This window comes from Hippocampus guttulatus, chromosome 10, assembly GCF_054856545.1.
Source record: "Hippocampus guttulatus isolate MCC_2025c chromosome 10, RoL_Hgut_1.0, whole genome shotgun sequence".
Lineage (NCBI taxonomy): Eukaryota > Metazoa > Chordata > Actinopteri > Syngnathiformes > Syngnathidae > Hippocampus > Hippocampus guttulatus.
In genome coordinates this window covers 7,450,495-7,476,721 of record NC_141270.1, presented here as the reverse complement: position 1 = coordinate 7,476,721, position 26,227 = coordinate 7,450,495, and the positions used below count along the sequence as shown (strand labels likewise).

The window sequence follows — 26,227 nt, the reverse complement described above, 5'->3', positions numbered from 1 at the left end:
CAGCTCACGGCATCCATTGCCGCATCACAGTTATGCACAGATGGGGCGCTTCGGCCTTTGTGTGATCTGTGCGTGTGAGGGGAAAGTAGAGCAAGGAGTCTTTAATGTGCATGTACTATACAATATATCCTTTTAATCAGAACCCCCCCACCCCACCACCACCCCCGCCACTGCCCACCCACCCGGCGGCAGTTTGGGATGAAAGTGACGGAGAGCCAGCACAAAGCTAATTCCGCCCCTGTCATATCTGATCGTCTCTTCGCTGGCAAACGAGCGGCAGTAATGATGCGAGCCCGATGGCCCGTTGCACATTTGCAGGGCTAATGTTTGATTGAAATCAATCTGTGTTAATATGCTGGTTGGGGGGTTACAGAGGGGGATTTGGATCTGGAGATACTGGTTTTGTCCGGCTAATGTTTGAAATGAAATGACGTCTCTCTGGGATTACAAATGACTCAGTTGGAACATGAAAGTCCACTTGTCATCTGATGTCCAATAATATTTTGATTTACCACATAACATCATTTAACATATGTAATACCGTGCATGCAGATTGAATTCTATTTCCACATATAGTGGGCTACATTTTTATTGGTTTAATATTAAAGTAGAGGTATCTGGTACATGTATTCATTTGGGGTATAGCTTTTACTGTACAAATATATGTATTGACCGATCCACAATCTTCTATACTGCTTATCCTCATAACGTTAAAAAAATAAATAAATACAGATTTGTTTCAATGAATCGTATAAAACCCTCAAAACTGAAGTGTAGATCATCACTATTCAGTTGCTCATTTTGATCAATACATTCACAGTGACACATGGTCACATCCGATGTTATTGTAAAGGGGGATGGGGGGAATTTGTTGTCATCTAAGAGCTGGCCCTTTTTTGAATTTAGTGAGTCTAAATGTGAAAACTATGCAAAATGTTGCTGTGGTCTGACGAGTCCACATTTCAAATTGGTTTTGGAAATAATGCATGTTTTGTCCAACACACCATTAAAATGTTCATCTTTTCAAACCATCTTTAAACATGGGCATATGCAAATGACATTAAAAACAATTACAAGAAAACTGAATCACACTGACATTCTTGCCTGGTGATACTTACGATTTATGCGCAGACAGCAATGGTGGAAGAGTTAATAAGTATTTATGCAGAAATATAATACTGCTTGATTTAAGACAAGTTTAAAGGATAAAATATTTTTTGATTTCAAGATTCCAGCTTTTCCTAGTAATAAGATAATCATTCAAACGATCTACAGTACATCACCGTATTACATTTTCATTATTTAAGTGTGAGATTGGCCAGTAAATGAGGAGTTCCACACTAAAACAGGAAACATCTGTTATTCACACTAATTTGGCTTTCATTCTGCTCTATGGACTTAACATGAGAGCAACTAACAAAACCGTAAATTATACATTTCACCAGCTCCGGACGATATTTTTCACAGTCTGAGCGGAAATATGAGCAAATCTTTTTTATTCACGCCAGTCGTGTTTAATGAATCACTGGGAGATTGCTCTCTGCTGCCATTAATCTCAGCTTCTCTGCTGCTGATTGAAGAGGCTAATATGAACAGGAATACCAATGAGCGCAAGGGGGGAGAACATGCACGCTGACTCAAAAATGGCAGAATAACTCAAGTGTCGGATTTGCAGCGTGCAATCCAAAAATGATCCTGTCCTGTCGTTTTTGTTTTTTTTTCTATGACGAATAAAGTTAATCACAATTTGGTCGGCTTGCCCTGTGATATACAGCGACTCCATCAAACCACCGTGTGCCCACAAGAGGCAATTTAGTGTCGGGCTGCAATTGGAAAAGGATGTAAATGAGTCACGATGGTACTTTTGGAAGGGGCATCATGCAAAGTCAAATCCAAAATAAAAATTTGCTCCGCTGATTGAAGAAACATGAGCAGAACTCTTCACTGAAGGGGGCATTTTGTTCATGAAATTGAATTGTTTCACTATGAATCTTCATGTCTTGGCAATAAGACTTTTTTCTTTAAGAGCATATTTAAAGATGAAACTGTGCCCATGGAAATCTCATTTATTTTAGTTGTTAATAGTATAGAACACAATCTCATTCCAATAGTAGTGATACAGAAGGTATGATGGGGAAACTTGAGGAAACTTCCAGAAAGTATGAACGACTGTGTCTATATTTTGGCAGAAAATTATATTTTTAACCAGGTAGCACAAGTTGTGGGCATGTCTGCCGGTTCTGAGTTTGAATATCGGCTATGTGTTTCCCCCTGTGCTTGTGTGGATTTTATCCAGGTACTCTGGCTTTCTACCACTTTTCATTCATTGAAGACTTTAAATGTTCCTCTAATATGAATCTAAGTAGTTGTCTAGATATTCCCAGTGAGTGGCTAGTGACTAGTCCAAGGGTGTACTGTATGTACCCCACCGCTCATAAAAAAAATTTAAAAAAATAGAAATCTAGAATTGAAAAAGTAAGAACTTTTTTTTATGTAGTATGTAGACACAATCTACTGGGCCCATCCAGCCATTATCCTTCTAGTACAAGTGCTAGAGTAAAAGAGCTAAATACGGTCACCAAAATAAGAGAAACAATGACAATTGAACATCATTACCTTTAAACGTGCATAATTTGTGATTCTGGTCTAACTAAACTCATTATGTTATGCTAGCGCAGCTGGTCATTTTCGGTCGCGTCGCGTCGCGGTCACCCCCCACCCCCCTTCCCATTCATCCTCACCCTTATTACATGTTATGTCTTGTGACTTGTTGTAACTGTCATATGCTTATTTATGTGCTAGGGTCTTCTTTTATCCTGGACTTAAATTATCCTCAGAAGAGGATAGTTCGAGCGTGGTTTTTTCCACTCTCCCTACCCAGCGTTTTCCTTTCCGAATTCTGATTTTAATTTCCCCATTGCGGGACAAATAAATGACATCTTATCTTAGTCTAACTAATTATTTGTCCATTGATACTTTTTTATTTTTTTGGTCAGAAACTGCTGGTGTTGGTTTAGCAGCGTATGGAAAATACCAAATACCAAATACCTCTTAAACAACACTTCTGAAAATATTATATTTGATGTCATAAGCAAAAACTACGTGACGAGGGAGTACTTACTTTTTTAGCATTGTTAACTCGTAGCTAACACGGGCGGCGAATATTGATGACGTGATCATTACTTGAATTCCAGTAACAACTCGTTTAGGGACAAGCAGGGATACATTGTACAGTTTTTACAGAACAATTGTTGTTTGCAAAAACGAGACCTTCCGCTTAAGGAATTGAACCTGTTCTTCCCTAAAACTACTATAAATAACTCGGCATTCCACGTGTGTCTATCTGATGTACCAAATGAGTCGTTGTCCACCAGTCCAGAACGTCACGCACATGTCAGAAAGTGGATGGCTGGAAGGAATTCAAGTTCAATTAATATTAATTTGATTACAAAATCGAATTGGTCCCTTCGTAGTCAAAAATCCTGCTTTAATTATTGCATTTGTAGTTTGAACGGACATCATTTCTGATACAGATCGAAACCCGTGACACTATGCAAGTTCAGCTAATTCATTGTCCACTGTCTCATTTTTGGTTGTAGAGGCTGCACGCGTGAGTAATGTGGAGAATACAAATACTAAATTAGCAAATCTGAAAACACTCTATTTGGTTACATGAAAAAATGCTACTTGAGGCACTTTTTTAGCATTGTTAGCTGGCAGGTGATGTGTCCATCTTTGATGAATTATTAGTTGTATCCCACAAAATGAATTCTGAAGAAACTGAAAAAACGACATGGATCAACTGTACATTTTTTCCAAGAAAAAAAAAGAGACCTCCCCGTCGGGGAATCGAACCCCGGTCTTCCGCGTGACAGGCGGAGATACTGTCCACTATACTAACGAGGAACTGTATTAACGAGGTGATTTAATTTATTCTTATAGTTCATTTAATTCCATTTGTTTCCGGGAGGGGGGGGGGTTAATTTATACAATACTGTATTGTATTCGTTAACATGTATTGACTACGCTAATACGACATGTTCTATTGCTAAAACTTCCAAAGCCAAATCCCATTCATTCGTCCTAAACCAGCACGGACGTCATACTTTTTTTGTCCACTGTACGCTGGTCTACGTTGTTCGGCGCTATTTTTCCTCGGCGCTGCTTTCTTTTCGGGAGAAAAAAAAATCTAAAACCTTTAACTTTTAAGTCCATTATAAATATCTTGGTTCATTTGCTCGAATACATCAAAGTTATTTGTTGTACTTTTTCACAGACGGCCAGGTACTTTTGACTACCTACATTATTTCCCCCGCCCCACCACCCTCACATATAAAACCGTAATTGAATTGCTTGTTTATGTACACTTGGGTTATCTTTGTTTGATATATACATATGTTTGTTGGACGTAAACATTTAAGAGGGGAAACTACGCAAAAAAATGAAAAAAAGAAGGATTTTAGAAAAGGACCAATGTTTTTTTCACTGCTTTGTATGCAATAGAGAACCACATTTTGTGTTAAATCTAATCATCCAGGAATACCTGCTAAATCGAACATGTTTAAACAGTTTCCTTTTTTTTCTTTTTAATACCCAGTAAAACTAACAAAAGGACGTGAAATTCAGAATTTGGGACTAGACTGCAACTTCCAGTTTTTAAAAACATACATTAAACTTTTTTATGCTTTGTACTACTTAAATGTTGACTCGTTCAGTGAATAAATTGTTACATATTGTATCTCTACCACTGTATAGCAATTTAATACACAACCTAACTCGAGTTTACGCCACACACACCATTAAAGCATACTGTCACTCACATCTGCCACCCATTTTCATGACAGAATCAGAGCGCCAAACCCACCATGCCCACCCCCAACCATCCCTTCTCAATGTTTTCTACATGCTAACAAATTCGTTGCTGGGGAAAGCTGCATTTTTGCATCGTCTTAAAACATTCTCTGAAAATCTGAAGCATCGCATTGCAGCCTGCAAGCATCCACATCAATATAAGGGCTGTGTCTGTCTGCCTCCATCGAGGGATAAAATCAGCAAAAAACGCATAAGCAAAGCAATGTTAGGCCTCTACATGTAAAAAAAAATTATATTGATAATAATACATGTAAATAATAATAATAATAATAAATAAATAAATTCCAAAAAAGGAGAATTAGGATTCATGAAACACAGTTTGCCCTGTTGGAATCATTGGATGCTGGATGTGGGCACCCAGCAACCAGCAGATGGGGAGTGAACGTCATGCAGGCTCTGCCAAAGCTGATGGGACACGACAGGACTGCAAAAGAATTAAAAAAAAAAAAAGAAAGAAAGAAACAGCAGTGAGGATGCTTTCCCTGTGAGGCCATCATGGGAGAGATGTGCATTTCATGAAGATGCATAGTATCCTTCAGCTCAGTGTTGAATTGCTTTGGATTTGAGATCAGTACAGCTTTTAAGTTGAAGATAAAGATGAGGGGGATGAATCTGGACTTGTCACGTCGATTATGAGGACGTTTTCCCACCTCGCAATCAAATAAGCTATGGCCTGACTGATATGCTTTATTTTTAGGCCAATGTTAATTCTGATATGCGTCATGAAAAAAAAATCTGATCAATTAATTGATTAATTTATTTAAAATCTATATATAATGCATAAATGCAGAATCTAAGCAACATCATAAATTGAATTAAGGACAAAATATTTATGCATGATGCCCTTTCATGTTAAATCCTATTTCTTCTCCTGCATTATTTATTGCCTTTGTTTTGAAATGGTGACTCCTAAATAAAAACAGAGACACTTTTCTCAGATGTCAGAACATGTCACATGTGACGGAGTCCTATTATAAATATATGATGTAAAGAGAATGTTAAACTGAAATCAATATTTATTTTTATTCATTATTTTTTAAATCCTATCAAGAAATGTGTGTCCACATTACCGTCACTCAAACGCTGCACTTTAAAACATTTATCCTGTTATGAGACTTGTGTATTTTTCTTGAAATTATAACATAGTTGCAGTTTCTAAAACATTCAACTTAAAGGACATTTACATTTAGATCCACCACTATCAATGCAAAACCTAAAAACAGTCAGCCTTTATCTGAAAGCCTTTTTTCAAATCCATCCACGAGGACACGCTGGCAAAAGCAGTTCCATCAGTTGCCAGGTCACTTACCCACAATAACACAATTCGTGTACACGGAGAGAAACAAGCCATTATAAGTACATTTGGGAGTTAACACTTGATCACAGCAAAGAGCGCCTTTGTTGTCAAAGCAGGAAGGAGCATATTCAACATAGGCCCTGAAGGAAGTTATGGAGCTTTATCAGGGCTTTCTTTATTTGGCACATAGGCGCCTCACTTGGGACTCTCCCAATGCTGACACTGCAAGTAGAGTACGGCGTAAAATTGCCTGTAAACACAGGCAACAAAGGCGGTGTGCACTTCACTTGCTCGTCTCTGTCGCCTATACAGTATTATATAACATATTAGGGAAAATTGGCTTTTTAATTGCTTCTATACAAATAGTTGGGTCTCTGGAGTGCAGCCGTTAAGTGTGAAATTAAACAAAAGTGTTTATCGCTTTATTTCTTAAAATGTGGATGCAAGCGAGGTGTTTTGCATCTGTTTTTTCTTTATAAATATTCTACTTAATTAAAAAACATATACTATTATGACATTTCAATAAAAGATAAATAATTGATCCGTTTCTGCTTCAATTCAATGGACATCGTGCTGCTCCTTCTGATGTATGTTTCTTGGCCACCCGGGGGTAGTATAATACAGATGCGCGGGTAAACAAAAAGCCAATCAAAACTCTAGATCCCACACTAATATTAGTGGACGGATGTCAAACTCAAGGCCCAGCGGCCAAATCGGGCCTCGACATTGTTTTATGGAATCAAGTCATACAGTATGTGTCAGCAGCTTCCATGGTCCTTGATGAAATCATTACCAAAATTTCAAATTGTCATGTATACTAAAAAAAAAAAAAAAAAAAAGCAATAATTTTTTATTAGTCATAACAGCCCTCTGAGGAAAGCCATAACTACAATGTGGCCTGCTACAAAAATGTGTTTGGGACCATTGTGTTAGTGGCTCTGTGTGGAAGATAAAGAATATATGCCTGTGACTATTGTTATATTATCTGTCTATCAAGATGTCCTGATTACATTTTTTTGCACCCAAATCAAAGTTTGAGCCATTTTATTTTTGGTATATGCCAATACCAAGTCTCGAGCAGATACCTCAGCAATGCATGACAAATAGATATATTTTTACAATTCGAATAACATTATCCCAACACGATAACATTTTTACATGTCTCACTGGTGGTTCAGATCAAGTAAACAAATAAAATATTTCTTCTTGACTTTAAAAATCAAATCTTTTTCAACTGAAAAATCACATAATCGGTCCCAATTTCTGATCACATGATCAGATCAGGACAACCCTATCTGTTTCCATCTGTTGCCTCACTGTTTACATTCATACACGCAGTACTATTCATTAGCCTTCCTTTGCAGTGTTTGCTAGAATTAAGCTACAGCTTACAATGGGGCAGTTGTTTTAAATACACATTATTACTAGCCGCCGGTTGTGAAATGAGTTGAGTCATCATGATATACAGTTTGTATCTCAATTTTTTGCTCTCAAGTCAAAGCAGAAAAAAAATGGCTGTTTGATCATAGTGCAGCTAGTAAATCCGCTCGTGCTAATAGCACGTTGTTATGGGAAGAAAAAGCCGTACTGGTCCTTGGCACAGCAGCACATAAGGCTGGCTCGCTTGCTGATTAAACAACAGCGCTGGAATTGGAACATGTAGACGACTAAAATTCTAGACCCTTGGGGTATTTAGAGGAAAGCGTGTCAAACCCGTTACCAAGATGATTGGGAAGTACTTTAAATTATAAAAAAAAAAAAGCATAATACGTCTGTAAAAGTGTATCACCCAACACTCCTAATCATGTTTGTCCCTTTCCACATACGTATTACATCAGTCACCCACTCGTTCTCTTTTAATGAAATCACAGGAGAGCAGACTCATTCCACTCGCCCACCCCGAAGAAAGGAGGACCAGGAGATAAGAATGTTGAGTGAGAGACGTGTTAAAGTGAAAAGAGACAAAGACAGGCAACGGCAAGGGACTCCTGGGAGGAAGTGCAAGGGCTGCGGCGAGAGGAGCTTAATTTCCCAGCACCATCTGTTAGCGGTGGCTGGCTTTTGAAAGCTCCACTTGTGTCAAACCTCCCACAACCGCACACCAGTGGAGCAACACTCACCCCCACTTCAGATGAGATGAATGAATCCACCTGCCTCTTTTCTAGGTCATCATGAATTTAGTTTCGGCACAAATGGCAGGTAAAATGTGTGTGTTTTTTCCCTCTAATATATCCACTCTTTGCTTAGTATCAATCAATCAATGGGGGGGGAGGGGGGGGTGTTGACAGTGTAACCCTTTCTGTTGTAGTGCAGGCCTGCAAAATTATCTTTGATAAACAGCCTGTTTCATCTCATCCGTCTGGTATCGATTGAAGATGAGCCCACAGGGAGTACCGGGTGTACAGTATATTTACAATGTACATACTCGGGGCTTTGTTTCTACTGTGTGAAGATGGGGGGGTGGGGGGGGCATGGAAGAGTCTCCTTAGATGCGCATTTCCTCATTCTCCAACACATGCAGGATTCCAAAACAGAACACGGGGCCAAAATTTAGGAAACCGGAGTACCCAGAGAAAAGCCACGCAGGCCTGGCCGGGGAGAACATGCAAACTCCACACAGGAAGGCCGGAGCTGGAATTGAACCAGGTACCTCCACACTGTGAGGTCTACGTGCTAACCACTGGTCCGGGTGGACCGCCCCAAATTGTATTATGAATTTACAAATTCGGCAGAAAATTCGATTATTTTATCAATATGCGCATATTACCAATATTTCTTTCTAACACCGTCCACAACAGCAAACCTTCAGCAGCTTTGACAGGAGCCCCTGAATAAGATGTCATAAAGCAGCGGGTGGGCGGCGGTGAGGACCAACAGGAGAGAGCCGTTCCCTGGCATTTTCATGGCTTAATTTTAAGATTCTCTTGGGGCGTATTTCTATGCTAATTTGTTAAGGTCATGGTGCAGAGGCGGCAGACTACTCTGTTGCAAATGGTGTTTAGAATTGAGGAAAGGTAAAGCGCGCAGGTAAAAGGTTGAGCCTGGTGGTGTGCTTATGCAAAGTATTCATCTGGGGGTTTGACTGCATGAATTGGTGATTGGGGGGTAAACGTTATTTTTGTAGAATATGGTCAAGGGAGTCACCGTGTGGTCACTTGAGGTATTGCAGATACCACTGTAGTCATACAAGGACGGGACTGCGTTGGAATGTGTCGGAAAGCGCCTCAGTCTAATTAGTAATTCGATAGTAATGTCCCATGTACGGCAAATATTTGCATGACAAACACTTTCAGGCCAAAAACAATAAAGTATGCCTTCTTGCGCCGCGCGACATTCTGAGCAAACTAGTTAATTGTGTGCGGTTCATAACCTCAAACTCTCAGATGTCAGCAGTACAGTCGAAAAACAGGAGCCCCTTGAGACATGACAGACATGGCAACTTTTAGATTAGGGCACTTGGCAAACGGCTGAAAAGAATCCACTCCAAGATAAATTATTTTTTTCTCCAAACTTTTATTTGAGAACAATATACAAGAACATCTTGAGCACGAGGACCATCCCTGGCTTATTGAGCTCACTAGGGAAAGAGAAGGGAGGAAAAAACGACAAAAAAAAAAAAGATTACTCCACATTCAAAACATATATTGTGTTCTGGTTATATATTTGAGTTAAATTCCACACTGACGCTAACGGAGTATGAATAAAAACATTGTTACACCTGTAACAAGTGTTTCACTGTGGTAAGAAAAAAAAAAGTAGGCTTTGAGTCAAAATGCGCCAAACTCAACAAAAACAAAGTAAAGATGCTTGCGCTCCACATCATTAACTTGAGCTCTAAAGCACAGTGGGCAAGTGTCGATTCACATGTAAACTATAGTGAGTACGCTTCACTAGAGCAACAGCAAAGGTCTGAGGGCACTGGAAGAACCTTTTACAAGGGATTGGAAACAACACCAGTGGGGGTGGGGGGGGACACCGAGTGGGTAAATCTACTAGGGAAAGTGGGCGTGGCATGCGTGGTACAAGTTGAGTGTGAGACTTTTGGATGTGCAACACAGTGGCACCCCATGCTTGCGCATTATACCTGTACACTGACACCTCATTTCTGCGCGAGTATTCCATGGGAGGCAAAATCGGGAACAAAGAAAAAAAAAAAAAATGAACAGAATCATATTAACACATTGAAAGTTGAGGCAGAAAGGGTTTGTTGGCTTGACAAGTAAGCTACGAGTGTTGACAAAGCAAGGAAGTTGCATCTCGAAGTGATGCAGCCATGATTAAACCGGGTCATTATTCAAAAGGTTTATGCCACAGCCAAGTTTGTACGATGAATTTTGATGCAAATCACTTCGGATGCAGGTCTTTTTCAGACCGGTCACACTTGACACACCCTTAGTCTTGAAAAAGGCAGCTTAATTTTTTTCCAAGATCGTAGCAAAATCTGAGCTACTCTGACAAACAAGTTTGAAAGACATGTTGAGCCCTTTTAACCCACATGAACAGCCGTTTGTTTGCCTTAAACGGCACAGACACAGAGTTGGGGGTTATGTTGGCTTTGAAGCAACTGTGAGTCTGATAATTGTTTTACTCATCACATCAGACACTGGCACTGACATTTTTCATGCACGTCTTTGCGGGATTCTGTGTTGTCAAACCAAAGTAAGGTCAAGTCAAGTCAACTGTATTTATAGAGCACTTTCAAACAGCCATCGCTGCATACAAAGTGCTGTACATGGAGCAATTTAACATACAATGCACAAAGTGCAATATCCCCCTTGGTTTGGTTCTGTGCAAAAGGCGCATCCAGAAATGCACATCTACAGCTAAGTTCACAACTTTGCAGGACCTCTGGAAAAGAGGTTGGTGGTTTAGTTCAAATTGAGTTCAGCAAGTAGTTTGGGAAGAGAGGAGATTAGAATTTATTACGCTAGGTGAAGATTTTTAGCTTCATATTACACATTTGTGTCTAACATCAACCACAAAAAATCTGCTGCGTGATGTCGTTGCTTTATGAGGCTTTTGGTGGGTGAAATTATGGTGTCATTTTTCGTGTGGCAAACTAGATTAAAAAAAAATAAATTACTGTACACGTCGACTTCTTTTAGGTGGGTTGGTGAAAGGGAAGTTAGCTATGATGCAACACTGGAGGATTAGGTGCACACAGGAGTTAGCCTGCTCTTGAACATTTATTTACCTTCTACGGTTTCCGAAGAACATTTGATAGGGTTGGAAGAATGACAAGATGAAATTAACAGAAGCAGCAATGGCAAGGTGCAAGTCAGTCACCCGTGTAGCATCTGAACTCAATTTAACTACTGTGCATCATCATTGCAGACACTGACGTACCTTTTTGCTGGCAGCGCCAACAGAGGATTTCTTGGTGCCTCGTACTTTCTTCATTCTGTTCTTGCGTTCCTTCCGCTGCTTCCTGGAGGTCTTCTTTTTCTCATAGAGACCGTGCTGAGGAACAGACATTTGAAATGAATTTCACGTAGCAGCAAAACCGACTGAGGGGTAGTCAATCCCGATTTCTCATCCACCAGAAACGAATCTGGCTGGCCTGAAGGACACGATCGCCAACAACTATTACAGTGGGACCGCCAAAGAGTTCTGTGAGCATGCAACTCAGACAGGTGTAATTGGCTTTTCCTTTGTCGCGTCACCACAGAAGCCAGAGGGCAGAGTAAATGTGTGATGATAACCAAAGAACAGGAAACGGAACTTGCTGACACAGGAAGTGGCCTCGCTGCTTAGTACAAGTTAATATCAGTAACAAGTGGGTCCTCAGCGTACGATGGATCCGACATACGAGGCTTCCAAGTTACAAAATGTGCACAACAAACTATGCTGAACAAATATGTAAATACAGCACTTTGGGTTGCACCACCATTTCATGACCTGAACTCAAAGATGAAAGACTTCTATGTTTGCAAAAGGCCAATTTCACCCAAATATTTTTCACAAATCTGTATAAATTCAGGATAGTGATGACTTCTCTTTTCAGCGATAACCTACCCATTGCGAGACTAATAAAGGTTTATCTTATCTTATAGCTGTGTCATAAGATGCTCAACAGAGTGTGATTATTGCACAGGTGTGCCTTAAGATGCACACATAAAGTTACTTTAAAATGAAGTGTCTGGATCTCTCAAAACAATAGAACAACATTTTTTGATATGGCAATTTTGGATTTGCCACTATATCAGAAGTCATAACTTCGAGCGCTTATTCTCACGTGCGGGCCTGATGGTTCCAACAGTACCAATATGGGTACAAATTTGAGCATGGAATTCCCAAAAGTGTTGTGCCCAAACAAGCTTGATCATTGCAAAATCCCTTGCAAATATAGACAATTTTTTTTAAACTCACCCTGGCCAGTCGGTATTTGGGCTCATTTTTCTTTGCGTAATCTAGGGAGTCGTAGACCATGGCGAAGCCCGTTGTCTTGCCACCGCCAAACTGTGTCTTGAAGCCAAAGACGAACACGACGTCGGGGGTCGTCTTGTACATCTTGGCGAGCTTCTCCCGGATTTCAGTCTTTGGGACTGTGGCCTTGCCAGGATGCAGAACATCAACGACCTGGAAGACAGGTTTGTCAATGTATATAGGTGAAACAGGTATGCGTGATTTGAGTGAGTCAAGGCACTTTGCATGTTATCTGGACTTGCCATTTGTTTTCTCTGAAGCAGCCGGTTCGTCATGAACTTGCGTGTCCTGACTGTAACTGTGTCGTTCTGAACAGAGGAACACAACACCATAAATGCGCTACATTCAAACAAGTATCACCTGTCTCACGCTACTGTTACAAATGACTTTTTGACGTGGAAAATAATCAGTTTTTTTGGGATGTTGTCGACCAAATGCACACAATACCTGTTGTAACTGTCATATGCTTGTGCAGGAGTTTTTTGACTCACTCAAATTATCCTCAAATGAGGGTAGTTCGAGCGTGGTTTTTTTTTTCTCCCCCTCTCCCTCCCTTGTTTCTTTCTGACTTTCGGGTTGAGTGAACGCTGGCGCGTTTTGGCTGCCGCTGCTCAACCCGTATTGTTTTGTGTTTTTTGTTATTGTAAAGTGTTCTTGGGTGTCTTGAAAGGCGCGTATAAATAAAATCTATTATTATATTATTAATACTATTAGGAACAAAGGCCTCATTCCACAGAGTTCATCGCGAGTATGCTCACGTTAGCCTCCGAGGCGAGCCTTGAAAATGTACGTTAGTCAATAAACGCGGAAACGATAGTCTCGTGACAATTATATGAGAACCACAGGTAAGACAATTATAGTTATGGGGAATAAAAAAAACTAATCGAAAAGAAATCCCAAAGCCATTACAAATAACACTATGCCCCTTATTGACTGGTGACATGTCGGTTAGCATTTGGAAAAACTCGTTTCAGTTGCACTCAAACATATCGATATCGGTTGATTTTTACAGATTGGTGCATGTATTTTCACTTGGCCATGACAACACAAGTAACAATCAGACGATCGGCTCGATGATGAGTGGATTTTAGTTCTACTTCAGCCCACAAGACTCACCATCTTGGCGGCGGCCTCTCTCGGGGACGTAGAAAAGGAGGAAGGACCTGCAGGCGACCGGATTAATGCCTGTCCGTAAATTGGTAAGCATCTACTGGATTTGCCTGATGTAAAATGAATTCAGGTCGTATCTTGAAAATAGATGAAAACTTTAGAATTCACATTTCCCATGAGTAAATTAATTAACGAGGACCGACAATAAACGGTTAGGGTGGATTATTACAAATTCATTATAATTCCTTCGTTAGAGATTACTCCGTTTTGAAATTGAGTATAACAAAAGGATCTGTACGGTCTGCGAATGGCTCTTAAAACCAAACAAAATATTTTAATCATAAGATGTCGTTTCCCCGTCGTCTAGTGTGTTAAATAAGCTCCAACTTTGTGAAAATTTGTTAACGTAACCACTTCTGGTCAACTCCTTAATTTGAAGCTGTGGGAAATCCCAATTAAGACTCTTTATTATGCGAAATAACTACAAGTACTTGACGTTGAGTTCCTTCTGTAAAGGTCAAGCTAATGTTTCTATTTATTTATTTGGGGGGGGGGGCACTACAAGTAAATCACAGATGCGTGCAGAGAAAACTATGCACAGTATATCAAGTACAGAATTGTTCTTTGAAATATCAACCGTGGTAGACTTTGTAGGTTTAAAGCAAACTGGATTTTCTAAACCGATTCAGTTGACACACTGTAAGTTCCCATACTGCCATACTCCTGACAATCACCGGCCTTGAACAATACCTTCTTAAACATGACCACCAAGAAAATGGAAAGTAAAAGAATATTGACAATCACATTTGTTATGGAACTTTTATTGATCTTGTAGCAAGAGCGTTCACTGGTATTTTGACTTTCCTGAAAAAAGTGATCTCAAATCAAAGCTTGTTCCAAATCTTTTGTTGTTGTTTTAAATCAGACAATTTTTAGCCCTCGTTGTCAAACCAAACCGATTTGAATTAAATTTGCGCTCAAGAATTTTGTAGCACAGAATGAAAAATCGATTTGGGATGGAAAATGAGTATTTGAGTTGTATCTTCACCGTATAATGAACTAAATGACTGTGATGCAATGTTTGCCGTCACTCTTTTAAACTCCACAGCTACAAACGAAAGCAACCCCCCCCCCCCCCGCACTTTCTTCAGTTTCTGAGTACAATGTCCACTGAAAAAAAAATAAACATCTCTTTCGCAGTAGTACAAAGTGATGATGACACAAACTTCATGTAGACTGATGTACTGCATTGCTTTAAAGTAAGGCGTGGGCCCACTTACATGACCCCCCCCCCCCAAAAAAGGTCATTACAGTAGAATGGATTAAGGACACTGGGGGCATTTTTGCAGATTATGGAATGGCACCATCAAGCTCAGAGACACTTTTGACAAATCTGAAGGTTTGCTCCACTTTCAATCAAACAAGACCCTTAATACAGAAAACTGTATTCAATAAAAATGAAAATACAATACATTTCTGGATCTTTTCAAGTGTAGGAAAATGATCTTCACCCCAAATCAAGGTTGGTGTCAAACAATTTCCCCATTAAATCAAAATATTCAAGTCAAGTATCACCTCCTTTCTTGCACCGTGGTTGCAAAATTAGGGGAATTTTCAAATAAGGACACTTTCCATGGGTGTGTAATGGCAATACAGTATTAGGGAATTTACAGGAAAAACATGGATATTCATTCCGTGTATACAACATTGATATATTTTTGGGTTGTTCAATGACAAAACTAAATGGGGAAAAAAAATTAATATATTAAAATTTAAATTTCCTGCCTGTGTGCTAGTGATCACACAAAATGTTCATTGCACGCTATTTATACCAACAACCTCCTGTTAATTCCCATAATTTGCCTTTATAATTTTGATTTTTAAGTGTCCCACTTTGAATATTTCCAAAATTTCACATCTGAACTTCCCATCTCAAAATGTCTCACTTTTTTCATATATATTATTCAATATACTTTCATTAGCAAAAACCAAAGGCCTATCATGCACTATTTAACCTGTAAGGTAAAATATATTCATTTGTACTTGCCAAAGAGAATAATTGATTACAATTTCCAAATTTTAGGAAATGGTGATCATCCACACAGATAAGATTGAGAAAAATCTAAATATTGGTCAGAATTGATGTGCTGTGTGAATGAACTCACTGCCATTTGTGTGTGGGTGCATGTGTGTGTGGGTGAGAGAGAGAGAGAGAGAGAGAGAGAGAGAGAGAGAGAGAGAGTGTGGATGCATAATCATGATGCCAGTTCCCCTTGTTGTGTGGTTGAATGGTACAGCAGCTATTGAAATTTATTCAAATAAACCCAGTTTCTTGACCCCAGTACCAGACGGTTTGTGCTGTAACCTGGTCATTTTTAAACAAACACACACACACACACACACATGCACGCACGCACACAAATGACATCCGGCAGCAGCAAAGTGGAGAGCAAAAGAAGATGAGTGCCATGAGGGCTCAACAACATGTTTTGTTTCTATAAGCCAAGCCACTGGCATGACAGGGCATGCCAGGTCAATTACTTGTTTCGTTTTAGTTTTTTTTTGTGTGTGTGTGCTGACGCCAGTCTGTCAGATGTCCATTTCAAACTGAGCGTCGTCACCTAAACACAAACAGAAGCAAGGTGTTAAGAAAGGGAATTGGAGAATGAATTCAAAAATACATACAAAATGCCAATGAGGAATGGCGCAAACAATGTGGGTGTTAAAGTCACAGTTTCAAGGGTTACAATTATTGTCACAGCTATGCTAATATCCTTCTCTGGCTTTTCACATTATATTTCTGCATTAAGATAGCATACCTTCGATGGACGAAACTACCTGTCTATGCTTTGGTCATCCTTTCATGTGTAGTAAATTTTACAGTATGTTTCGATTGGAACTTGCAAATAAAAACCATGCTAGTGTATTATTATTATGTATGTCAGTGAAACTGGACTTGAAAATAAAATAAAAATGACTTCTGCTGAAATACAGCAAAATGGCAAGAAATGTGTATGGTATTTGTCAAAACTGGTTGTTACCGTTCGTAGGCTTTCCGTCGTGGTTGTTGACGTGGTTCTTGGCTTCATTCTTCCGGTTCTCATGGAGTGTGTTTTGACTGGTCACGCCGGGGATGACAGGCAGGTGAGCGGGCGGGGTCTGGGCCATGGGCGAATTACGCATATCCAGCAAGAACTTGCGGTCGTAGATGATTCGCGTTCCTGCAACAGGATACAAAAGATAGGTTTAATTAAATATGTATTAATGATTTTATTGTGTACATTATTTGGTAGCCAACACCTTGTGGTTTTGGTCAGCATGTCTGCTTTACAGTTTTAAGTTTCAGGATTTGAATCTCAGTTCCGACCTTCTTGTGCCGAGCGCTTCTGGGGGGTTTTCTCCAGCTTCCTCCGACATTCAAAAAAGAATCTTCTATTGCATAGGTGTCAATGGGGTCCTGGTGGGCCGCTGTCCTGTATGTTTTCCAAGTCTCCCTGTTGCAACACACCTGATTCAAATGATCAGATCATCAGCAAGCTCTGCGGAAGCCTGACATTGAACCTGTTCTTTTGAATCAGGTGTGTTGCAACAGGGAGACTTGGAAAACATGCAGGACAGCTGCCCTCCAGGACCTGAGTTTGACACCTATGTATATTGGATTGCAGTAGATGTTTCAACAATGTATTTTTTAATTTTTATTTTTTACTCATACAGTTCTTCTTTCATCAAATTAAAACTTCCATCCACCCATCCATTTTCCGATCTGCTTTATCCTCACAAGGGTCGCGGGGGGTGCCGGAGCCAATCCCACACACCCTGAACTATGACAACATCAGTGTTTACCACGGTTGAACCTATCAGCTTCAAAGACAATTTTCACAGTGAATACTTTGACCTTGTACAGCAAGAAACCAACGTCATTTTATCAGAGCTCTCTTCCAGCAAATGCTTCAATCCTGCACAGCTCAGGACTAACAAAGTGTTCTGCAAAATCATTTTTATGACAGCCATGATAATGATTTCAAGAATTATGACTCGCTGTACTCAACAATCCTTACACTGCAGTTAGTCTTACTTTCATAACGACAGTGGTCACCAAGTTTTTCTAAACAAAGGACTTGGATTTTGGTATTCCGTGACGGGTGTGGTGCTTTTGAGTTTGTTTGTTTGAGCCGTTTGTCAAGATGGAGCACAGAGAAACCAGACAGACAGATGTAGACTATCGGGGCCAAAATGACTGGACTGGTATTGGAATGTTTTTTTATTAGATCCAGTCTGATTTAATTCAAACCCAAACTATCATACATACTCAACTTCACTTTGCACGACATGCTAGCGGCACGGGCTGGTGGATTTCTACGTTTTGTCATACTGGACCTGCAACTACTTTGTGGTTCTGGGTCTTAGAATAATGGGAATTGTAGTCCGGCTGGTGCATCGAGGGAGTTTACCGCTGGCTTGAAATGGCTATACATTTATACAAACACTAGTCTTTGTGCATCAAGATTTATTTATTTGGGGGTTTTATTTAGTGAGGATTGATGAGATCAGTTGGAAAACAATCATTGTTGAGCCAACGTACCTCGTTTTCATAACAAAAATCTCACAGGTATCCAGAAGACAGAAATATAAAGTATGCATATTGTACTATAATAATGATCTTGTGTACTCTCATATTTAGTCACAAATGCACTTACTCTGTGTGAAATTTAGACTTATTTATTGAACACAAAGCTGATATATTTGCAGGGTGAAGATCACAAGGATGATAGAATATGTTTGTACACTGTATGTGTGGGGTTATATTTGTTGAATTTAATTTTTTTTAACATGGATTGAGTCATTTCAATATGAATGCTCAATATGTTCAATAGTACAAAGGTGATTGCACTTAAAAAGGACTTGAATAGTTTATCAGTGGCATTAAAAAAACAAAACAACAACAACAACCAAACTGTGGTTTATTGTGATAGTTTATGGTAAAATATATCGTGACAGGCTTACAAATATGATTGCAAACTTTTAGGGTTTTTAGATTCAATGCGGTATAGGATCAGTATCGGAAGATCCTCAAGGCTGCAGTGTTGGTATCGGATATGAAAAAGCGGTATCGACTACCAAACCATCCCTAAAGTGGGCCCCACGTTGGTGACAACTGCTGTAAAGTGTGCTCGTCTTGATTAGTGAATGTTCGAAACAAAAACAACACAGTAAAAAAAAAAAAAAAGAAGACATGAACGTAGTACAGTTAAAACCAAATACGTTTTTCTTTGCAGAGTTGTATTGTGTTTACGTGTTACAAATTTACAGTTTGTGACTAAGGTTTATGTCTGAAAATTCCCGAGTGTTTGCTAAATAATGAATGACAACGTTTTATGCGATTTGATAACGTCAAATGTTAAACGTCACGATTTCTGCGCTGCAGATGGGCCAACCAGAGATCAATAAAGAGGGTGAAGGCGGGACTAACATTGTTTTTGTTTTGGAGTGTATGACAAGGCAGCTCAAGAACACAATGACGGAAGCAGTGGGGATGTGAGGCTCAAGACTACCTTTTATGTTCTTGTTTTAAAAAGGTGAATAAACGAGCCTTCTTACCTCCGGGAGTGGTAGAGAATAAAGTGCCTCCAGGGGTGGTACAATAGTCATGAGGTAGCTGCGTTGTGTCGTTGATCAACACCGTCCTGGTCGGGATGGCCCTGCTCTCGCTCAGCTGACGACTGTTTGACATTTTTCGGCGCCGCTTCAATGACAAATTCGGCTGCTACGGAAATTCGGGGTGCTTATCTCCCGACGGACGGTGTAAACCAGGGCCGTTCCCCGCTCTCTCGAGTCTTTCCAAGGGCTTTCTTGTCGCTCTTCGCGTCCACCCAGCCGTCAGCACCGTCCCCTCCCTCAGCAAGGCAAAAAGCAGAACGGACAGCGGGCGGAAGTGACGTCGTAGGCGCGGTCAGGAAGGCCACGTTTTTTTTCGACATTAGTTTAATTATTCCCATTTAGTGATAGTACTGTATGTAAATGTGTAGTAATACGAACAATAATAAAAATAGTTGCGTGAATATAAACGATTTAACGTTCAAGATCCATATTGGATTTAACTGTCTCGTAAAACAGGAGAAAGCAATGAAATGTATCGACGTAATATACAAGTATCTACCTAGGTAAGGAGTGAGAGTACATTGTGACCCGTGTTTGCGGATTTCCGATTTTGAGTCTATGCCTTATTTTTTCGACTAACACGGTATTCTCCGACATTCCGTGAACGTCTCATCAGTACTGTACGCATGCGCATTGCCTTTCCGCCTGCCCTGTCTTGCTGTCCACCTCTTCGACTCACTCCTCTGTTCCGCCGCCATCCCGCATCCGAGTGACATTAACCTGCACTTAATCATGAGCTTCACTGTGGAAGAGAAGGGCATCTCCAACTCCCTGAGCTACCGCTTGTTCTTTAGTGAGTACAAAGTCCATTTGATTTTTTTTTAATGTGGGGGGGATGAAAAAAAATGTTAGTAGTTTTCTTTAAGAGCTCGCGGTAACCTCCCACGTGTCACATATTCGTCAAATGTCGCTGTAAGATTTCATCATCTCGGTAAAAGTGTCCTTTGTGTTTCTTTTTTCTTAATGATATTCTCATTGTGTTTGGACTGTATAGGATTTACATACTAAGTTGCGTTAAACCGGTTTCCCAGGTTATCGACAATTGAAGTTGAAGGTTTCATATTTGGGGGGTGTAACTCGTTACTACTGTGGCAATCGCACGGGGAAATCTTGCAGGGTGGTTCCACACGTCATTAAGTTGAGAAGCATAAAGATTTACTGGTGGGACAACACCCTCTGATTACAGCACGCCTGCAGAATGCACTGGGGAGTCAAGTCTAACTCCAGTGAATGGTCTTTATTTTGGGGCGTTTGTCTCAATGGCGCCGTCCTGTCGTAGAGCAGCCATTATTAAACATTATTTCCCGTCTTAAATGAAACAATGTGTTTTCCTGCCCCCATTGTTTTGCAGAGAATTCCGAGGGGAAGTACATCTCACCATTCCATGACATACCAATATATGCCAATGAGGGACAGGTACAGTAACATGTCCAATTAAATCACATTCTAAAGGAGACATGATGCTTTTCTGAAGTCATGCAAATGTCTGAATAACATGTCTGTTCTGTGCTGTCTGTCAAAGTACCTCATGGATCAAGAAGGATAGGATACTTTCAACACACTTTTTATGTCTTGCTGAAATTAGGCAATTAGAGTTGGCTGGTCCTGTCCCTGGACATTGCTAGTTCATTGGACAGTTTGGCTTTTGTTACAAGTGGTTTTACGTATGGCATGCAGGCTAAAAAAGCGGGTGGATTGTTCTTTCGCTCATGGAGGCCATAACTCACCCCTAAGCTGCTGAATTATACATGTCTATTTCGTATTGCCAACACACAATTACGCCCCGCCCCATCGCATCGTCAACTTTACCAAACAATCATGTATGTGCCGCTTATCAGAAGTTAACACTAATCAGTGCATCCCGAAATTTTTTTTTGTATAACTCCTCTTACCATTTGGATTTGACATGATAGTGTTTAAAATAGCATAAGGCAGCTATGGTTTGCAAATGACGGGGCTTCATGATCATGCATGGAAAAACTTGCCGTGGGGGCGGTTATTTTGTTAATAGTGATGTCACATTTCACAAAAGGTCTAATTTTCTGAAATGGGCAAATATTGAAAGATTTAATTGGGAGTTAAATGCCACGCTAGATGAGCAAACAAGCACTCCAGAGAACTATTTGTATACAACCAATCACAGAGTCAATTTTCTATATGTCATTTTACGGTCCGAATTTCATGTTAAAATGCTCTCAGGCAGGCCTGCCCCACATTACATTAGGTAATGTTTTCCAGAACAGAGTGAGGTCATAGTCTAGCGCACCTTGATATCATGCTTACTCATCTCTTGTGGCCGTAAGAGTCTGTATAAATGTCATTATCCTATAAAAATTGCGTATTAACAAAAGTAACAACAATGGGAAATAAATACACACATTGGATTTCTCTCTCTTCAGAAAATCTTTCACATGGTGGTGGAAGTACCGAGATGGACAAATGCAAAGATGGAGGTAAGATTCCGTTTTTTTGCGATGTACACATACAACAACTAACAACTAAGCATATGTGCAAATGTCAATGTCTTCTAAGAGAAACCAGTAGCAATCGATTCAGTACCCCCGAGAAAGAAATCATATGATGAATAAGAATATCCACAAGCAAATTAAATCAATGTTAACAATACATTGTGTGGACATTTTACAGGAAGTTACAAGGATAAATTGGTCTGTAGCATTCAATCACAAATGTGGTAGGTGTCTTATAACTAAATAAGTCAAAATGAGTTTAAATTTGTTTCAAACAACAACGGTCTCCCCATGATGTTGAATGATGTTTTATTTTGTTCAATGTTCCTCTTCTCTTGATGTCACTTGTTTAAAACGCTGCTTAACTCATTCAGTACCAGCCAATTCTGGACCAAGTCTGAAAAGACGTTTCAAAACGTCTTTGGGAGTGAATGACTTTTAATTGGGGGGGGGGGGGGGGGACTTTTGTCCTTTCAACATACTTGCAGTGTTGTCAAATTGATGAACCTGACATTTTTTAGAGTGTAACAAAATGGCAGTAAGTGTAATAATAGAAGACAACTTATGAACAGTGTAAATTTTGTATACAGTATTATGAAACTCCAACTTATTAAACTATTATTGATTAATTATAACCATTGCAGCGGTTCAGCAATGACTACAACGGCGTATAGCTGTATTTGCATTCACAATCAGAATACAGTGGAAATGACAACAGGTGACAGACACTGTACACAGGCATCATGATAGCTCATATAGTTTGATAGTGAGCGAATTGAGCGCTAACAACTGTGCTATTCTCTTTCTAGATCGCCACAAAGGACCTTCTGAACCCAATAAAACAGGATGTGAAGAAGGGCAAGCTGCGCTATGTCGCTAATGTTTTCCCACATAAAGGCTACATTTGGAACTATGGAGCCATTCCTCAGGTCAGCATGTTTTCTTTATACTCATCATTAGGGATTTGCCGATCACACTTTTTTGGCACCTGAGTGCTTGGTTTAAGTATCTTCTGATACCAAGTCCAATGCAATACCTCAGCAATGCGTTATGAAAAAAAAGAACACTTCGCTCAAATTAATATAGAATTCATCAATATGTATTTGGTTTATGATGTTATATATATTTAGATAATGTGGACGATTCCACCGAATTGGTGCCAGTTGCGATTTGTAATACTCTCAAAATAATTCAAAGTGCTCTATTTTTTCCTCTGTCTTTTTTTAAGCACTAAATTTGACGATAGACATATTGAACATTTCAATATGTATTGGTTAATCTCCCAACTTGTTTTATCATGTCAGATTTTTGTGCTGAAACTCTTGAGTGGGGTTTTAGCATAAAATTAGCATATACAGCCACTATAGCCACGACATTCACAACAACTGAATGTTGACTTTAAACACAATCTATATCAATAAGCAGGACGGTTTATAAACAATTATTTTCATGTAATTGCCCGGGGACGCGTTTGGAACCAGTTTGGTGATGTCAGTTGGACGTGTCACAACTGCTAACTTGTCTGTCGCACTCGCAGCTCTCTCAACTCTTTGACGATGCTGTTGAGCGAGGAGGCTTCGTGATATCAGGCAATGCAGACTTATTTCGGAGCATCTTTCGGCTTGTTTCTCCCTTCAAATGAGCTATGAAGACAGAGAGAGCCACCGCTCTGTCTCTGCCTCCAGCAGAGTTGTGCACTGCGTAGGACACGTGCACGTCACACGAACTGCATCGCTACAAAAAACAAAAGTTGACATTGTGAAATATAAAGCGTAGCCACTACTGTTCTATTTGGCAATATATTTGCACATTCGGATTATTTTGTAACTTTGTGACCTTTATGTTCAGATAATAATAAAACCGATCTTTTTCACCCCTTACCAGTGATCGATTCCAATTTCTGATCACGTGATCGCGAGTCATCATTTTTAAACAGATTTTGCTGATTTGTCCCGTTTTATTTTAGACATGGGAAGACCCAAAGCACAAAGACAAAAACACCGGCTGCCACGGGGACAATGACCCCATTGACGTCTGTGAAATCGGCTCCAAGGTATATATAGACATTTAAAGGGCTGTTTCCAGCAGTTGTTGACTGGTTCTTTCATATTGACAAGTGTGTACACGTGTCGGTCAGGTGTGTTCCCGTGGTGAGGTGATCAAAGTAAAGGTGCTCGGAGTCCTGGCTATGATTGATGAGGGTGAGACTGACTGGAAAGTGATTGCAATCAACGTTGAGGACCCTGAAGCCAATGAACTCAACAGTAAGCATGACTTCTCATTGACTTTAGTCCGTTTTTTTTCCATGTATATTGATCGTGTTTGTCCCCACCTTTAGACATCAGTGATGTTGAGAGGTTGAAGCCCGGCTATTTGAAGTCCACGGTCGACTGGTTCAAGAGGTACAAAGTCCCCGATGGCAAGCCGGAGAATAAATTCGCTTTCAATGAGGAATTCAAGGACAAGGTCTTGTTTTTTTTTTTGTTTTTTTTTTCCTCAAACACTTCATCATTTAGTCTTTAGTTATGCAGCTTAAGCAGGCAGGCTTCTTCTTCTAGAAAAGTGGTGAATTAATTTCTAAATGACATGACACCTTAAAACAAATCTTAGCCCTTAATCAGAATTCAACCCATGGTCATTTTATTCCAGGCAATAATTTGAGTAAAAATAATGTAAGTATAATACATATGATAAATTAGAATTAAATGTATTTTTGAAAGTTATAGTCTGTAATTGAGTTCATGAAATGTATTAATTGCTTTGGGTGTGAATGAGTTGCCAAAATAGGGATACATTTTTTATATTCATCTTTTAGTCACCATGACTTGGAAAAAATTAAACATCGCTTTCCCAATGGGGGTAGGGGGGAAGAAAAAGAGTAGTAACTGCAATTACCCCAATTCATCGAAGCTGATGTTCACACATGAAGACTTTTGAGTTCACTGTAGTGCCTAATTTGAACTTTGCGAGCCAAAAGGGCAGCAATTGACTAGTCAAGCGACCAGTCTCTCGGTTCACTCAGAGTATGGTGGAGTCCTACCACATGACCGAATTATGTTGTGCTCTTAATTATTTATGGTTGCCAGGAAATAGGGTAGTGCTATGCACATTTTTGAAATGGTGAAAATAGTGCCAAAAAAAGTTGTTTATTAAATGAATGTTTTATTGGGTACAGAGGAGTGTTGTTATTTGGCCTTTTTAATCTTATTAAAATATCACATACAATCAACATATAGTAAATATATATTTTTGGAGTTCTGGCTCACCGCATTCGTGACTAAACGATGTACTGTGTTGTGTTTTTAGGATTTTGCCATCGAAGTCATCAAGAGCACACACAACTTCTGGAAAGCTCTGATTTGCCAACAGACCGATGGTGGTGAACTGAACTGGTAGATAAATTGCTGTATAATATTTTTAAACATACCACTTGCTTGTGTTTATTTATAAATATTTTTTCTTACAAATTACAGCAAAAACACCTGCATCTCATCAGGTGACAGCCCTTTCTGCTGCTCCGTGAATGAGGCTCAAGCTGCTATCGGGGACGTAAGTACTTTTTAAAACATTTATGGTAAGAAAAATATGTATTTATATCATCGTCACATTCTTTTATTCTGTATTGTCAGGCATGCCCTTGTGAAAAGGAGGAGGAGCCTATCCCTTCATCAGGTAGCATATTGATAATGTCTGCATAGAGTCATTGATTCTTCTGACTGACTGTGTTTTAATCTGCTCTTTCTTCTCTTGACAGTCGATAAATGGTTTTACTACGACAAGGTGTAATCTTCAGGCTGACCGCATGGAAGAACAAAGCGAACGTTCATTTCATGTCATAGGCTTATTTAATGACATGAACCGTTGTAACAGTGGAATGAGACATTGCAGATTTTGTAGGGTGTCTGTTTTCCTTATAGAAATGTGAGACAGTGTCTAGAGGTTATTGCAATAAGGAAAAAAAATAGCATTTAATTCTTCCCTTATTTATCAAAACCTTCTCTACATATGAGGTGTAGGTTTGAAACTGACAAAGGTACGACACTTATTAATGTGTGCCATGTAAGATACACTGAACTGCTTTAATAAAGATACCCCTATGTAAATTATCAATGAGCTGGAATTTATTTTTACGCGCGCACACACACACACGCACACGTATATCAATGTGGTCGCGTAGTAATCGTGCCACCTAGTGTTCACTATTAAAAAATACTTTCCCTTCATACATAAGTGTATTTTTGTTTTATTTTTATTTTGTTTTGTAACATTTTGCTATCCTTACTTTCTCTTTTTTAGATCACTTAAATAAAGAAAAAACATGAAACAAGTTTAAATTGTTGCATCGTAAATTTTTAGCATTCTAGTATTACACACTAAATATTGTTTTAGGCTTTTA

General features: G+C 39.5%; 3 protein-coding genes and 1 non-coding gene across 4 annotated transcripts; 1 reads left to right on the top strand and 3 right to left on the bottom strand.

Moving 5' to 3' along the window:
• Positions 1–3,834: 3,834 nt before the first annotated feature.
• trnad-guc (transfer RNA aspartic acid (anticodon GUC)) lies at positions 3,835–3,906 on the bottom strand. The gene has a single exon. It is a non-coding gene; the product is annotated as a tRNA-Asp (tRNA).
• A 5,756-nt stretch (positions 3,907–9,662) lies between these two features.
• Positions 9,663–13,781, bottom strand: rps24 (ribosomal protein S24). The gene is made up of 5 exons (XM_086122836.1): positions 13,712–13,781; positions 12,838–12,903; positions 12,539–12,748; positions 11,516–11,629; positions 9,663–9,746 (listed from the first exon to the last, which is right to left on the bottom strand). The coding sequence occupies exons 1-5, from the start codon at positions 13,712–13,714 to the stop codon at positions 9,744–9,746; spliced, it is 396 nt and encodes a 131-aa protein (XP_085978962.1). The 5' UTR covers positions 13,715–13,781; the 3' UTR covers positions 9,663–9,743.
• Positions 13,782–14,510: 729 nt separating this feature from the next.
• eif4ebp2 (eukaryotic translation initiation factor 4E binding protein 2) lies at positions 14,511–19,605 on the bottom strand. Its single transcript, XM_086122837.1, has 3 exons — positions 19,304–19,605; positions 16,747–16,926; positions 14,511–16,326 (listed from the first exon to the last, which is right to left on the bottom strand). The coding sequence occupies exons 1-3, from the start codon at positions 19,434–19,436 to the stop codon at positions 16,295–16,297; spliced, it is 345 nt and encodes a 114-aa protein (XP_085978963.1). The 5' UTR covers positions 19,437–19,605; the 3' UTR covers positions 14,511–16,294.
• A 159-nt stretch (positions 19,606–19,764) lies between these two features.
• Positions 19,765–25,941, top strand: ppa1b (inorganic pyrophosphatase 1b). Its single transcript, XM_086122833.1, has 11 exons — positions 19,765–20,156; positions 20,715–20,779; positions 21,763–21,816; positions 22,641–22,760; positions 23,798–23,884; positions 23,969–24,095; positions 24,170–24,297; positions 25,138–25,223; positions 25,305–25,380; positions 25,461–25,503; positions 25,586–25,941. Exons 1-11 carry the CDS (start codon positions 20,096–20,098, stop codon positions 25,615–25,617), a joined length of 879 nt encoding a protein of 292 aa, XP_085978959.1. The 5' UTR covers positions 19,765–20,095; the 3' UTR covers positions 25,618–25,941.
• Positions 25,942–26,227: the final 286 nt, after the last annotated feature.

What these genes read in the sequence shown, in the direction of transcription:
- rps24 (XM_086122836.1), bottom strand. An exon ending in TGCTTCAGAGAAAACAAATG is followed by an intron (nt 12,749 to 12,837) that starts GCAAGTCCAGAT and finishes CCTGTCTTCCAG; the next exon opens with GTCGTTGATGTTCTGCATCC. An exon ending in CCAAATACCGACTGGCCAGG is followed by an intron (nt 11,630 to 12,538) that starts GTGAGTTTAAAA and finishes TCTGTTCCTCAG; the next exon opens with CACGGTCTCTATGAGAAAAA.
- eif4ebp2 (XM_086122837.1), bottom strand. Translation starts at nt 19,436, where the DNA reads ATGTCAAACAGTCGTCAGCTGAGCGAGAGCAGGGCCATCCCGACCAGG. An exon ending in ATTCTCTACCACTCCCGGAG is followed by an intron (nt 16,927 to 19,303) that starts GTAAGAAGGCTC and finishes ATCCTGTTGCAG; the next exon opens with GAACGCGAATCATCTACGAC. An exon ending in CGACGGAAAGCCTACGAACG is followed by an intron (nt 16,327 to 16,746) that starts GTAACAACCAGT and finishes GTTTGTGTTTAG; the next exon opens with GTGACGACGCTCAGTTTGAA.
- ppa1b (XM_086122833.1), top strand. Translation starts at nt 20,096, where the DNA reads ATGAGCTTCACTGTGGAAGAGAAGGGCATCTCCAACTCCCTGAGCTAC. An exon ending in CTCAAGCTGCTATCGGGGAC is followed by an intron (nt 25,381 to 25,460) that starts GTAAGTACTTTT and finishes CTGTATTGTCAG; the next exon opens with GCATGCCCTTGTGAAAAGGA. An exon ending in GGAGCCTATCCCTTCATCAG is followed by an intron (nt 25,504 to 25,585) that starts GTAGCATATTGA and finishes TTCTCTTGACAG; the next exon opens with TCGATAAATGGTTTTACTAC.